This window comes from Ostreococcus tauri (genome assembly GCF_000214015.3).
Source record: "Ostreococcus tauri WGS project CAID00000000 data, contig chromosome 05, whole genome shotgun sequence".
Classification (NCBI taxonomy): domain Eukaryota; kingdom Viridiplantae; phylum Chlorophyta; class Mamiellophyceae; order Mamiellales; family Bathycoccaceae; genus Ostreococcus; species Ostreococcus tauri.
In genome coordinates, this window is record NC_014430.2 from 647,785 (window position 1) to 659,974 (window position 12,190).

At 61.7% G+C, this 12,190-nt stretch overlaps 9 protein-coding genes across 9 annotated transcripts; 3 read left to right on the forward strand and 6 right to left on the reverse strand.

The window, feature by feature from the left end:
• Positions 1-3: 3 nt before the first annotated feature.
• OT_ostta05g03940 (WD40/YVTN repeat-like-containing domain) lies at positions 4-3,237 on the reverse strand (the record flags this gene model as incomplete). The annotated part of the gene is made up of 1 exon (XM_022984334.1): positions 4-3,237. One exon carries the CDS (start codon positions 3,235-3,237, stop codon positions 4-6), a length of 3,234 nt encoding a protein of 1,077 aa, XP_022839076.1.
• Positions 3,238-3,454: 217 nt separating this feature from the next.
• On the forward strand, positions 3,455-4,333 carry OT_ostta05g03950 (unnamed product; the record flags this gene model as incomplete). Its single annotated transcript, XM_022984335.1, has 1 exon — positions 3,455-4,333. One exon carries the CDS (start codon positions 3,455-3,457, stop codon positions 4,331-4,333), a length of 879 nt encoding a protein of 292 aa, XP_022839077.1.
• Positions 4,334-4,391: 58 nt separating this feature from the next.
• OT_ostta05g03960 (Armadillo-type fold) lies at positions 4,392-5,930 on the reverse strand (the record flags this gene model as incomplete). Its single annotated transcript, XM_003079450.2, has 1 exon — positions 4,392-5,930. The coding sequence occupies one exon, from the start codon at positions 5,928-5,930 to the stop codon at positions 4,392-4,394; it is 1,539 nt and encodes a 512-aa protein (XP_003079498.2).
• A 101-nt stretch (positions 5,931-6,031) lies between these two features.
• On the forward strand, positions 6,032-6,475 carry OT_ostta05g03970 (unnamed product; the record flags this gene model as incomplete). The annotated part of the gene is made up of 1 exon (XM_003079451.1): positions 6,032-6,475. One exon carries the CDS (start codon positions 6,032-6,034, stop codon positions 6,473-6,475), a length of 444 nt encoding a protein of 147 aa, XP_003079499.1.
• Positions 6,476-6,541: 66 nt separating this feature from the next.
• Positions 6,542-8,996, reverse strand: OT_ostta05g03980 (Pentatricopeptide repeat; the record flags this gene model as incomplete). Its single annotated transcript, XM_022984337.1, has 2 exons — positions 6,542-8,450; positions 8,488-8,996. The coding sequence occupies 2 exons, from the start codon at positions 8,994-8,996 to the stop codon at positions 6,542-6,544; spliced, it is 2,418 nt and encodes an 805-aa protein (XP_022839078.1).
• A 327-nt stretch (positions 8,997-9,323) lies between these two features.
• OT_ostta05g03990 (unnamed product) lies at positions 9,324-10,051 on the reverse strand (the record flags this gene model as incomplete). The annotated part of the gene is made up of 2 exons (XM_022984338.1): positions 9,324-9,788; positions 9,866-10,051. 2 exons carry the CDS (start codon positions 10,049-10,051, stop codon positions 9,324-9,326), a joined length of 651 nt encoding a protein of 216 aa, XP_022839079.1.
• Positions 10,052-10,093: 42 nt separating this feature from the next.
• Positions 10,094-10,549, reverse strand: OT_ostta05g04000 (2Fe-2S ferredoxin-type domain; the record flags this gene model as incomplete). The annotated part of the gene is made up of 1 exon (XM_022984339.1): positions 10,094-10,549. The coding sequence occupies one exon, from the start codon at positions 10,547-10,549 to the stop codon at positions 10,094-10,096; it is 456 nt and encodes a 151-aa protein (XP_022839080.1).
• A 171-nt stretch (positions 10,550-10,720) lies between these two features.
• Positions 10,721-11,413, reverse strand: OT_ostta05g04010 (unnamed product; the record flags this gene model as incomplete). Its single annotated transcript, XM_003079454.2, has 1 exon — positions 10,721-11,413. One exon carries the CDS (start codon positions 11,411-11,413, stop codon positions 10,721-10,723), a length of 693 nt encoding a protein of 230 aa, XP_003079502.2.
• Positions 11,414-11,754: 341 nt separating this feature from the next.
• On the forward strand, positions 11,755-12,190 carry OT_ostta05g04020 (Ribosomal protein L1, 2-layer alpha/beta-sandwich; the record flags this gene model as incomplete). The annotated part of the gene is made up of 2 exons (XM_022984340.1): positions 11,755-11,759; positions 12,016-12,190. Coding segments are annotated over 2 exons (180 nt in total), but the record flags the coding sequence as incomplete, so codon positions are not given.

Below are 12,190 nucleotides of genomic sequence, written 5' to 3' on the forward strand. Positions count from 1 at the left end.
ATGTTACAAGCCGCGGGAGAGGGCGCAGCACTCGAGGCACGCGAGCGTGTCGACGACACAGCACGCGTGGAAGGTATGGGAACACATAAATGTGATGAGATCGCCCGTGTCATCGCGGAGGAGGGATTGGCGACACGACGGGCATCGGCGGAGATCCATCTTGACGCCCCAGTCGCCGACGTCCTCGATGGACGCCGCGACGGGGACCTCGTGGGGGGTTTTGAGACGCCATTCGGGTGCATTTTCGCCGACATGGCACTCTACAAATGGTACGGCGTCGAGATTTCCTCTCAGTTCGGCGTCAAGGACGGTTTGAAGTTGAGGGAATCGACCGAAAGCACGGTTTGGCGGATTCGACAAATGCCGATGCACGGGATTGAGAAGGTCCGCAGCGTCTCGACGCAAATCGAGATCGTTGACGTGTTCTGTCGTCAAAAATGCCGTCACATTGGCGAGCACTCGACTCACGGCCTCAGCGCTAAAGTTTGCCGCGACATCGATCGGCGACATGGCTTGAGTCAGAGCCGCGTCCTCGGTGGCTTCGCTGAGTGCTCCCACAACGTCTATGGGACCCAAGGCCGAGGAGCCGATGCGCGCGATGAGATTCAAGCGCGCATCAACGCGATCAATATCGACGTCCTGACCACCTTCAACCAAGTTCAAAAGCGCCTGACGAAGGCCCTCCATGATAATCGTCCGTGCGTCCGACTTGTCGCACTGGCGAAGACACGCCGTGTACTCAGACTCCAAAGCCTTATCGACGTCACCGATGGATGCGTCGTTCAGTGCTCGTTTCACGGTCTCGACCTCGATCGAGCTCTCAACGCGATATTCCTTGACGGGCGATTGGTTTGATATGAGCACGGGTGACTCACTCTTCATCACGTCGGTGTCCAGCTGAAGCTCATCGCACGTCGCATCGAGCGACTTTTCCAATTCTACGAGAAGTTCCTCGACGCGCGTCTTGATCTGATCGGTGACGGCTTGGTGCTCACCACTATCAAATCGGTTGAACAGCTTAACCATCGACACGCGCTCTTGCCGCCAACGACGAAGGCAGAGCACAAGAGGTCCAGCATCCAGGCTTGTTCGGGCATCTTTCAAGGCGTTCGCGCACGCGACAGCTCGCTCGATGCGAGCTTTTAACGCCAATCTGTAATCCACGCGAACGTCACCACCTTCGAGTTGAACATTTGTCAAGTCCGTGAGTATCGGCACGCGATACGAGCTCCAGTGCTCGAATCCTTCACCTTCCACGAGAAGCATCTTCTTAGCGGCTGAAACGTCTTCTAGCCACTTTTGTAGGTCGTACGCATCGCACTGGACCCATTCCGCGTCGTTGGTCGGCCACTCGGTACTGTAATCTTTCGCTTGCACAAATTTCGTCTCCGTTATCTGCTTCGTCGTGACAGTAGGAACGTTTTCTTCAATGTCATCGAGAATGTTTGCTTGCCGTTTCTTCACCACCCTTGCTGATTTCTTCGTTGCGTCGGCGTCATCCATCTTCTTCAACTTCGAAACGCCTCGAGGATTGTAGAAGAAGATACCATCGCTCTCCGCTTTCGGAAACTCATTCGACGGCGGAGCCATCGTAACAACGCTACTTTCTTTCGTCGTTCGATCTTTCCCGAGCGGTAATCGCCTGCCTTCGCTCGTCGATGGTTTTGAAATCGGTTCAGGCAACGGCGCCAGTTGTTCTTTGGCTACTTCTCGAGCGTCCTCAACCTTAGCAGGTGGTTTCAACTTGGCTCCGACGTCATCGCCCCACTGTATGAGGAAAGCAAGTCTCGACCGAGCGTCCTCATCGATGCAGAGATCCGCCGCATCGTTTGCTCGCGTGAACAAGTCTTTGTCGAAACACATTGTCTTTCGACACACCTCCAAGGCTTGAATGATCTCGCTAGTAGATGAAAAATCTTTCGCGATCTCTCTCGCGAGAGCCACCGCATCTTTGAACGACTCCAGGCACCACACTGAGCTTCCATCGCCCTCAGATGGCGTCAAAAAGAAGGCGCGGTGCTCGGACACGCAGGTGTCGATGAAACCAGCGCTGAAGAGCTCACTACCAGGCTCTTTCAGAGGGTACCATTTGGAAATCGACGGCGAGACAATGTCGATGATGGACACCGCGCGATCGGTCGTGGAGAGAATGCACGGGCCGAGGCGATGCAGCAACCCAAACTCGAGCTTCTTAGAAATCCTCTTCAGAACATCTGGCGACTCGTCCTTCCCGTCCCATCCGGGAGCGTACGATAGCTCTGGGACTTCAGGCTTGATTGTCGCCATGATTTCCACACTCGCGCCTTGCTTCGTGCCGTCGCGAACCTTCGCGATCCACAGTTTACGGCCCGGACGAGCTAGAACGACGTGTTCATCGGCGAACGAGTCGTCTTCATCTTCCCCAAACTCCTCTTCCTCTACCTCATCCGCAACGCTAAGGCTGGCGTAATCGTGAAAACATCCGCCGTACGCGCCCTCCCGCTGTTTGCTACCTATGTTCATCGCTCGACCGCTGTCGTCACCCTGAACTACAATGAGTTGTGCGCTCAATTGCGAACTCACTACCAAGTTACGTCCGCTCGTTGATGCATCAAAGTCGTGCACCGCGCTCCCGACGTCGACGTACTCTGTCTTCTTTGTAACTGCTGGTCTCGAGCCTTCCCGTCCGCCCTCGCACCAATCCACGAACGCCGCGCACGACAGCACCGACGTCCGCCCACGATCACTTCCAGCGTACAACTGCCTCGAGTCTCTCGACCACGCCATCGCGGTAATTTTCCGCCCCTCGTGCGTCGTCGTGAGGTTCGCCACGAGCTCGCCCGTCCCGCTCCTCCGCCCGCCGCCGCCGCCGTCCAGCTCGATCACCCTGACGCAACCATCCGCGAATCCGAGCGCACACATCGCTCCACAAGGAGAAATCTTCACCATTCCGACGCTCTGCGTCACCACCCGCGTCCGCGCGCTCCCAACCGCGCCGACCGTTTCCGGAGACGCCACGCACGCGAATCGCGGCTTTGACTCTGAATCTCTCCCGTCCCCGCTCCGCGTCCGCGCGAACACGTACGCCGAGCCCGTGTTCGCTCCCAAAACCAACGTTCTCGCCCCCACGTCCGCGCACGTGAACCGCACGCGCGCCGACGACACCGCTCGTAGGTCGCCTGGCGACAACACGCATCGCCACTGGACGGACGACGACGACGACGACGACGTGACATCGCTCGCCGCGCCCGCGTCCATCGCGCTCGATCCATCGTCCGCGACGCTCGCGTCGGTCGTCATCGGCGACGCGCCGGGACGTGGCGACACGGCGCTGGAATGACATGTGAATTGAAGAGAAGGACGTGAAGAGAAAATGATGAGTGAGTGAAATGAATGTCTCACTCGTCGACGCGCGACGCGGACGCGACGACGATCGAGGACGGGAAAGCACGCGATCGGAGCGTGGACGTCGTCCATGGGCGCGGTCTCGGTACCTCGATACGAAGCGTTCTTCAAGGATGAGAGTGGGTTACGAAGGAGTCTGAAATTTTTGTTGAGCAAGAGCGAGGGGTCCGTGATCGACGTCAATCTGCCGAACAAGGCGAAGACGGACGACGTCCTGTCGTGGTTGGACGCGATCGAGAAAGATGAAGAATTGCGAGGACGGGTGCGGGCGATCGCGCATTACTCGATGAAGAATAACTATCTCGGGAACGCGGAGGCGCGGGTGCGGAGAGTGAAAAGTTTCGCAAAGGGCGTCGCTTCGCGAGGCGGAGATCGCGCGTTATTGGTGTCGGGGAGTGGTTCGAGAGTGTGCGATACCGTGGAGATCCTTCGTAGACTGTCGAGCGATCGTGAGTGGAAGCGAGAGCGCGGAAGTTTTGCGTTCGATGTCGCGTTTAATCCGTACTTTCCAGACGCGGCGGATTTGGCTCGAGAGCGCGAGCGGTTGGCGTTGAAGTTGAAGAGCAACATGGTTCGCGGGGTTTGGTTTCAGATAGGATGTGACTTGAACGCGCTCGAGGCTGGGATCGAGAGCGCGAGGGCGATCGCGGGTGACGCGGGTGCGGAAGTGGAACTTTTTGGCAGCGTGTTCCTGCCAACAAAGTCTCTCTTAGCTCGTATGAAGTTTCGCCCATGGGCGGGCGTGTACTTGAGCGAGGAATATCTTAGTAGCGTCGAGAGCGCTGAGCGGATCACGAAAGCCCAGCTCGAGGTGTTCGCTCGTCACAGGGTGACGCCGCTCATCGAGAGTCCAATTTTGACCGACGCCGATTTTGCGCAGTGTCAGCGTCTGCTCGGCGTCTCTTCGGGGACCAAGCGCGCACGAGAAACGAAGGACGATGGAGAATAGAGTTGTAGCAATTTGTAGAGGCATGTGACAAGAATGTTTTAGTCTAAATGTTGTGTCATTACTTTGCTTCGGCTGTTTTGCCCAGCGAGCGCCAACTTGAAACAAGGAGCTTTTGCACGCACTGCAGAGCGTACTTGCGCACTTCGTCATCCTCGTGATTCATCAGACGCATCGTATGCTCTTTACCCCCGAGATCGTTCGCCAAGAATCTTCCAGCCGGGTAGTGCACAGCGAATTCACCGATGTCGTTACACGCGACAGCGAGCGTTTTGGAATCCATCGGCTCGTTGCCATCGATGAGCTTGATCAAGACGCGAAGAATTTGGCAGTTGTTGTCCGTGAGTTTGGTAGCACACTCGCGCCAAAAACCTTCGTCTCTGTGCGCGGCGCTCCATTCCAAGCTCCCGCTCATGACCTCGTCCCTGTAACGCTCCCAGCTGCTCGCCTCTTTCCGACGATGCAGCAAGTCCTCATCGAGCTCCGTGAGCGTCACCGAGAGCTCTTCGTCCTCGAAACCCTTGAGTGAGAGATTTCTGACCAACTTCTGCAGCGGCTCGTCCACGGCGGTGAAGTTGTCCAACACCGCCTCGCCCTGCGCTCCTTGTCGATCGGTGACGTTTTTCAGCGCCAGCACGCACATGCGAATGACTTTCTCCTTGCTCGCCGCACCCGCGCACGCCATGAGAGCCTTCACCGCGCTCGCTCCTCGCGCGCACATGTCCTTACGACCCTCTTTCGTGAAACTCATCAGCCAAAAGCAGAGCGCCACCTCGTACATGGTCTGCACGCTAAACCGGTCGTTTGCCCGCAGAACAGGAGTGAGCAGCCCCACGATACCCTCCGTCGCGGCAAACACCCGCGACTCGGGTATCTCTAAAGATCCCGCGAGCGCACAGGCCACCGCGGGAACAACGCCGTCGTCGCCGCTCTCCGTCCACGACCGTAACTCCTTCGACGCCCAAGAGACGACGACTCGCGCCGCGCGTCTCGCGCTCTCCGCCTTGCTCTCCGCCTCGACCCCAGTTCGCGGTCGCGCCTCGATGAGCTTCGCCAAAACTCGCGCGCTCGTCTCCTTAATGAACCGCGAGTTCGCGCTGTCCGGTCTCGACAGCGTCCTCGACATGGCGTAAAACGCATCCGCGTCCGCCGTTCCGTCCACCGCCGCCAGCGTCCCGTTCCCATCCGCGTCCTCGCGTCGCCCATCGTACGTCGCCAACAACGCCGCCCCATTCACCTCCCCCCCCCCACTCCGCTCACCCTCGACGTCCCACGTTCTCGAGTGCACGACGACGTCCACCAGCGCAAGCACGTGCTCCGTCGCCTCCGTCGCCCCCACGTTCCCCAGCGCCCCCAACAGGGTCTCGCACACCGCCCCCCCGTGATGCCGCATCGTCGCCCGCATCGTCCCTCGCGCCTCTCGCGATCGTCTCTCGTCTCGATCGACGCCCGCGCCGTGGCCGTCGACGTCCAGCGCCCGCGCGACGTCCGCGATCTTCGTCAATCGCGCCACATCCTCTTCGCGGAGCAAACGTCCGCGCAGGAACGATTCCCACGCCGGTTCGCGGTCGAGCGCCGCGCGCAGGGGCGTCGCGGACATCCACCCGAGCGCGCGCGCTCGCACACGCGCGCGGCGGTGCGGGTGACGCGATGAAGTGACGCGATGGGCGTCTCGTCGACATCTTGTCGGCACATTTCGCCATGCCGAGCGCGCGCGCGGGGGCGTGGCGGACCGCGCCCGCGGCGACGCCTCGGTGGAGGTCTCGGGGACGACCGCGCGGGCGCTCGACGCGGGCGTTCGGCGAGACGGGGCCGTGGGTTGGGTTTCAATCGGACGAGGCGCGGATCGAACGCCTGCAGAGAGAGCTCGAGGGCGAGCGCGCGCGCGCGGTCGAGCGGGAACGCGAGCGGTTGAAGGCGCAAGAGGCGCTGATCGCGGCGGAGAGCGCGAGGGAGATGTACGCGAGACGGTTGCGAGAGAGCGAGAAGGATGTGTTTAAATTGGAAAAGGCGCTGCTGGAGAAGACGCGAGGGGTGGAGACGGCGATGGCGGTGGCGCGGCGACAGATCGCGTGGCAGGAGGAGCGATACGGTGAATTGTTGAAGGAGTGCGAACGATTGCGGGCGAATGGGTCGAGCGATTGAGATGGGGTGCCCGCAGACGTGTGCGCGAATGTGCGCGCCGTGTATTAAAGCTGTAGGATGTTTTTTCTAGCGCGGCGAAGCGGATTCCTCTCGAGCGGGGATTAGGATGTCGTCCTGGCGGAGCGTGCCAACGATGCGACCCTCTTCGTCGACGATGGCGACGAGAGCGGCGGAGTCGCGGACGCAGAGCATGGCGACGTCGGCGACGGTGGTGTCGTCTCGGAACAGACGCTCGGGTCCGGCGCTCATGACTTGGCCGACCGTAATCCCGGGTCCGACGTCGGCGTCCGCGCGGCGGAAAGTACCGACTGGAATGCCCGTATCGTCATCGATCACGACGGCGTTGAAGTTGGCGCCGAGAGATTGGATGGCGTCCGAGACAGAGTCGCTTCGACGCACGATGTCGCCCCGACGCATGCAAAGTGCAATCTCTGGAACCACCGTTTCGATCGGTTCCGACGGAGAAACGCCGTTCTTGAACAGCAAAGGCTCCACAGCGTGCGATTGCACGGCTTGGGCCCAACCACCCCGCGGCGGAGGCGCCGGAGACTCCCCGATACCTTGCTCATCAAATTCGTCGTACGACCACGCGCCGTCGAGCAAATCGAGCGCCTGCGTGACCGACCACACGTCCGGTTTTTCCCATCGACACAGTGAGCCATTGTGATTCAGAATAGTCTCGCTATCCAACATCGTGAGATCGTCGTACTCTTCCTCGTCGTCTTCGTCGAATGACTCAGTGGCTTGCGCGCGCTCGCTCACGTTTTCGCCGACGTCGCATTCGAGCACCTCTTGGACGAACAAAGCTACGAGAACACCCGAAGAACGATCGCGGAACACCTTCGCCGCCGCGGCCTCGTTACCATTCTGCACGCGGAAAATTGCTGCGCGCGCTCCTTCGACGTTGCCGGCCGCGGCGCACGCCTCGGCTTCGAACATGTCTATTTCTGCGGCGATCTCGCCGCTCGCGTTCTTCGCGCGCAGCTTGTTGCCTAATCTCTTCACGCCGTCTTCATCACCCTTGGACGCCAAAAAGCGCATGGCAGTAAAGTATACGCTGGGACTGATGTACATGTTCGCCGCGTAGCCGTGATCTAAAGCATGCAGGGCATTCTCAATGTCGCTGTTGGCCACGAAGGCGTTCACAAATGCTCCGATGACGACGCCGTCTTGCTTCACATTCTTCTTTATAAAGTTGTTCCACAACGATTTAACCACCTCGACACCGCCTGCGAACTCCGCACCCGCATCAACGACGCCTTGCGCCGCCGCCGTCTCAGCGACCAGAGTCGTCGTGTACGACACTGCGTCTGGACGGCAGTTCTTATCCTTGAGGATGTACATCTTCTGCAGCAGCGCGCGGCACCAATCCGGTCGACCACCCTTGGCGCACGCGGAAATGATGATGTTGTACGTAACCTTGGTTGGTAGCACTCCTGCTTTGTTCATCTCGGTAAGGACGTTCAGGCACGACAAGGGGTCTTTCCCGCGAGCGGTTGCCTTGATGAGCGCATTCCACAGATACTCATCCTCGTTAAAGTTTGTGGCGTTTTGAACGCGCCCTTCCCACTTCATGATGCGCTTCATGAACCTACGCGTTCGTCGCACATCGCCACACGTTGCACACGCGTCGAGAGCGGCGAAGAGCATCCGGGTAGTCGCCGCCCGTCTCGGGTACCACCTCGTGCCCATCTCATCGCGTTTTGGGAACTTGGGGACGTCCTCCTTGGACCATCTCCATGATCCGCGTAAGATGATGTTCCCGCGCTTGCCGACGCCGAATTTCGCATCCTTCGGTCCCCGTCCCCGCTCCCATTGCTCCAGTAACCCCAAAGCCTCGATGAGGCGTCCTTGCCTGGCATATCCCAACATGAGCGCGCTGTACGCCGGCGCGCCAGCCCCGCACTCTTCCGGTCCGTCGAGCTTCATCAAGAGCCTATACGCCGTATCCAAATCCTCACACTTCCCTCTCTCTCTTCCCCGAGCGCTTTTCCTTAGAGAACGGAACCGGCGTCTCCGCCTCCGTCGCAGCCGCCACCGTCGCGTGCTCCGACGCGCTCAACCGTCGCCCGAGATCGACCGGCGTCCCGATGAACCCCAACGGCGAGCGTCCCACAGCCATCGGCTGCACGGCCGTCGTTGCCGCCGTCGGCGACACCAACGGCGATGACGCGAGCGCCGCCTTGTTCCTCGCCCGCAGCGCCTCTGGAGTCACCATAGCCCCGAACCCATCGTCGTCCTCGCTCGAGCCCCCACCGTCACGCGCTCGAACTTGCGCCATGACGCACTCGAATCGCCCCCTTCGAAGCGCCGCGTCGTCCACCGGGTACCACAGTCCGACGCCGCCCGCGAACGCGCCGTATCCGTGCAACGCGCCGACGTCCACGCGCGCGCCCGAGTGCGCCGTCACGTGCGCGTCCTCGATCGCCCTCTTCGCCCCCGCGACGCCGAGCTCGGGGTCGATCTCCACGATCAACGACGTCCCGAGCGATGTCGCGACGGAGAGCGAGACGAGCGGCATCGGAAATCGATGGAGCGGACGCCGCCGCTCGCGAAAAAGTGGCTTTGCTTCTCTCGATCGCGCGCGCGCGGTGATGCGCTCGAGCGGCGGTGCGCTCGGCGTGCGTGGTCACGCGATGGACGCGCGCGCGCTCGAACGCGCGCGTCGCGATGGACGACGCGAGTGGGTGTGTGCGGGACGCGCTCCAACCGCTTGGAGCGCGCGCGGAAGCCGAGGCGAGCGGACGACGACGCGGACGACGATGGGATTGGTCAGGGTGGGACATCGCGAGCGATGGCTGGTGAACTATGCATGTAAGGGTTTGTGGGCGCTAGGGCGCGGGTTCGGTCAGGATTTCGGCGCGGTCGCCGTCGCCGGCTCTGGCGGCGTCGGAGGGAAGATGGATGGTAAGAGCAGAAACGGCGCGGCGACGGCGACGATGAAATACGGCGCTGCCCGCATCAACGCCCGCGGACTCGTCGCGAGCTCGCGAATATCCAACGCGGGCGGACGTTCCGGATCGATCCCGCGCGGGCAACCGAACTCGGCGCTCGCGCACGCGAGATTCACGGCGTCCAGCTCGTCTCTGGCTTCCGCGCGCGTCGCGCGCCGCGCGACCTCCGGTTTTCTTCGCAACCGACGACACGCCGTCGCGAGCGCGGCGTCGATATCACCCCTATCACCGCTCGGAACGTCTCCGAGGACGTAATACGCCGAACCGATCGCGGTGTGTCTGCGCTCTAGTCGCCGCAGACGCTCCGTCCCGCACGCGCGCTTCAACGCGTGCTCACTCAGTGCTTCCTCGTCAGCGATCTGCGTGCGTACGAGCGTCAGTCTCTCGCGCGCTCGAAGGACATCGTCTCGCGAATCGTCGTAGAATCGAATCGCACCTCTGCGCGAAAGAACGGGTCGCGCGCGAACCTCCACGTCTCCAGCGCCACTGACGCGCAGGCGGCGCACCGAGCAGATGCGATCGGCGCCGCGCTCGATCCATCGCGATCGACGACGGTGCCAAAAACGTGCACCGCGATCGCGCACGCGGAGGCGAGCCAGGCTATTAGGAACGCGCGCGACATTGTGGCGTCGTACGACTGGGTCGGTTACAAAGTCGACGCGCTTTACTTCTTCGGCCGCGTCACCACCTCGATCTCGGTCCCCGCCGCCGCCTCGTCGCACTTCACAACGCATTGACACGCCAATCGCCACGTGTCCTGCAATTTCCCAGCCTTGCGCTTTCTCTTCTCCGCGTCCGTCTCCTCGCTCAGCAACTCGCCGCCCCTCTTGACGTCCACCGCGCACGTCGCGCAGTTCCCCAACCCACCGCAGTTCATCATCGAGTCCCATCCGGAGTACAACGGTGCCTTTGCCTCGAGCGCACACGTGCGAAGGACCTCGTTCGCGGTGATCTCGCGCTCGATCGCGCTCGAGCCGTCGCTCGGAAGGAATGTGACTTTGACGCTCGCTCGAGTCATCGTCGACGCTCTGTGCGCGGCGTTCGACGCCGACGGACGCGACGCGCGACGCGCGACGTTCACGCGCGGTCGCTGCATGCGTTGGGGTGTCGCGCGCGGCATCGGAACGGGGAAGCGCGTCGCGATGTTCCGGATGCGGTCTCCGCGGGGGAGCGAAAAGGTGACGAAAGCAAAGGTGTGACGTGAACTAACAAAGCGCCGCCGCGCGAGACGAGCGCTTCGGCGGCGACGTTCGAACGACGACGCCATTGACTACAGCGGACAATGATGGTGTCAGAACGGGACGCCGAGGGCGCGGCACACCTTGGCCGGGGCGTTTGCAAAGTTCCGTCGCGTCACCGCGTTGAGCACGATGGTGTACACCATGTGCAAAATCAACGTGTAGCTGAGTGAGTTGACGAGTATGAGAACCATGGCTGTGGCCCAGACCCAGGTGATGTCCGGTGCGAACGTTGCTCCAACATTGGCGGCGAACTGATCCAGCAGGGCGTACATCTGCGTCACTAAGAGCTTCATCACGTTTTCTCGATACAGCAGCGACGAAACTGACAGCGAGCACACGATCCCAAACGTCCGTGTGAGCGCACTCGCGGGCACGGTGACCCACCAACTCGCCCCCGAGCTCCATAACGCGCTCAGGGCGTGCGCGAGCGTGCACGGCGCCAACCGCCTCGGCGCCAACTCGTTACTCGACATCGTCGTCTTCGGTCGCGCCAGCGTCGCCACGACGAGCGTCCTTCTCGCCGCCGCGCTCCCCCACCGCGCGCACGCGATGACGACTGGTAATGGAAACAACGCCCCAAAGTACGCGTCGAAGCGAAACAGGGACGATATGTGAAACGACAGACCCGTCATCGCCGCGAGCATCGCCGCCTCGACCAACACGCGCACCGGAAGCCCACTCGACGCGCTCGTCGTCGCCTCTCCCCCTCGACGCGCCTCCCCGTCGTCCATCGTCGACGCCATCGTCACCGCGTCTCCTCGAACGCCCCGCGTCGCGCGCGATGAAGTCGTCTCGAACGTCTTCGCGGTCGTTCGGCCACGCGCGACGCGCGTCGACACCGCACCGCGCCGACGCCTCGCCTCGCGCTCGACGCGACGTCCAGGGGTGGACGCGCGCGCGCCCGGCGTCGCGCGCGACATCCCTCGCGTCCGCGCCCGACGTCTCGCGAGCGACGCCGTGGGGGCGCGGTCGGGCGACGACCGTACACGCGGGTGTTCAATCAGGGTGTAGGCGTCGTCAACGCGACCTCTCCGCCGACGCGCCCGCGCGCTCGGCCTCTTCGCGACGCGTCGCTTGAACACAGATGAGGTGCGCGCGCGACGGACGACGCGATTGCGATTACGCGTGACGTCCCGATGACGTCGCCGTGCGCTCAGAGGCGTCGCGTACGGTGGTCGCGCGCGATGGATGATCGCGCACGAAGCCCTAGCGCGCGGTGGATGATGAATTGGACGCCGACGGGGGCGCGCGAGCGCGTTCACGAGACGACGACGCGCGAAAAATACGCCTCGACGCGTGTTCACTGACGATAAATCGCCCTCGCTTGGGTTTTTCACGATCGCAGCAAGCTCAACACCGATACCCTCAAGGAAGGCGTGAGCTTCATCTTGGAGAAGTCCAAGGAGAAGCCGCGCAAGTTCGTCGAGACGGTTGAACTCCAAATCGGCTTGAAGAACTATGATCCGCAAAAGGATAAGCGTTTCAACGGCACGGTTAACCTGCCGGTGATCCCGCGCCCG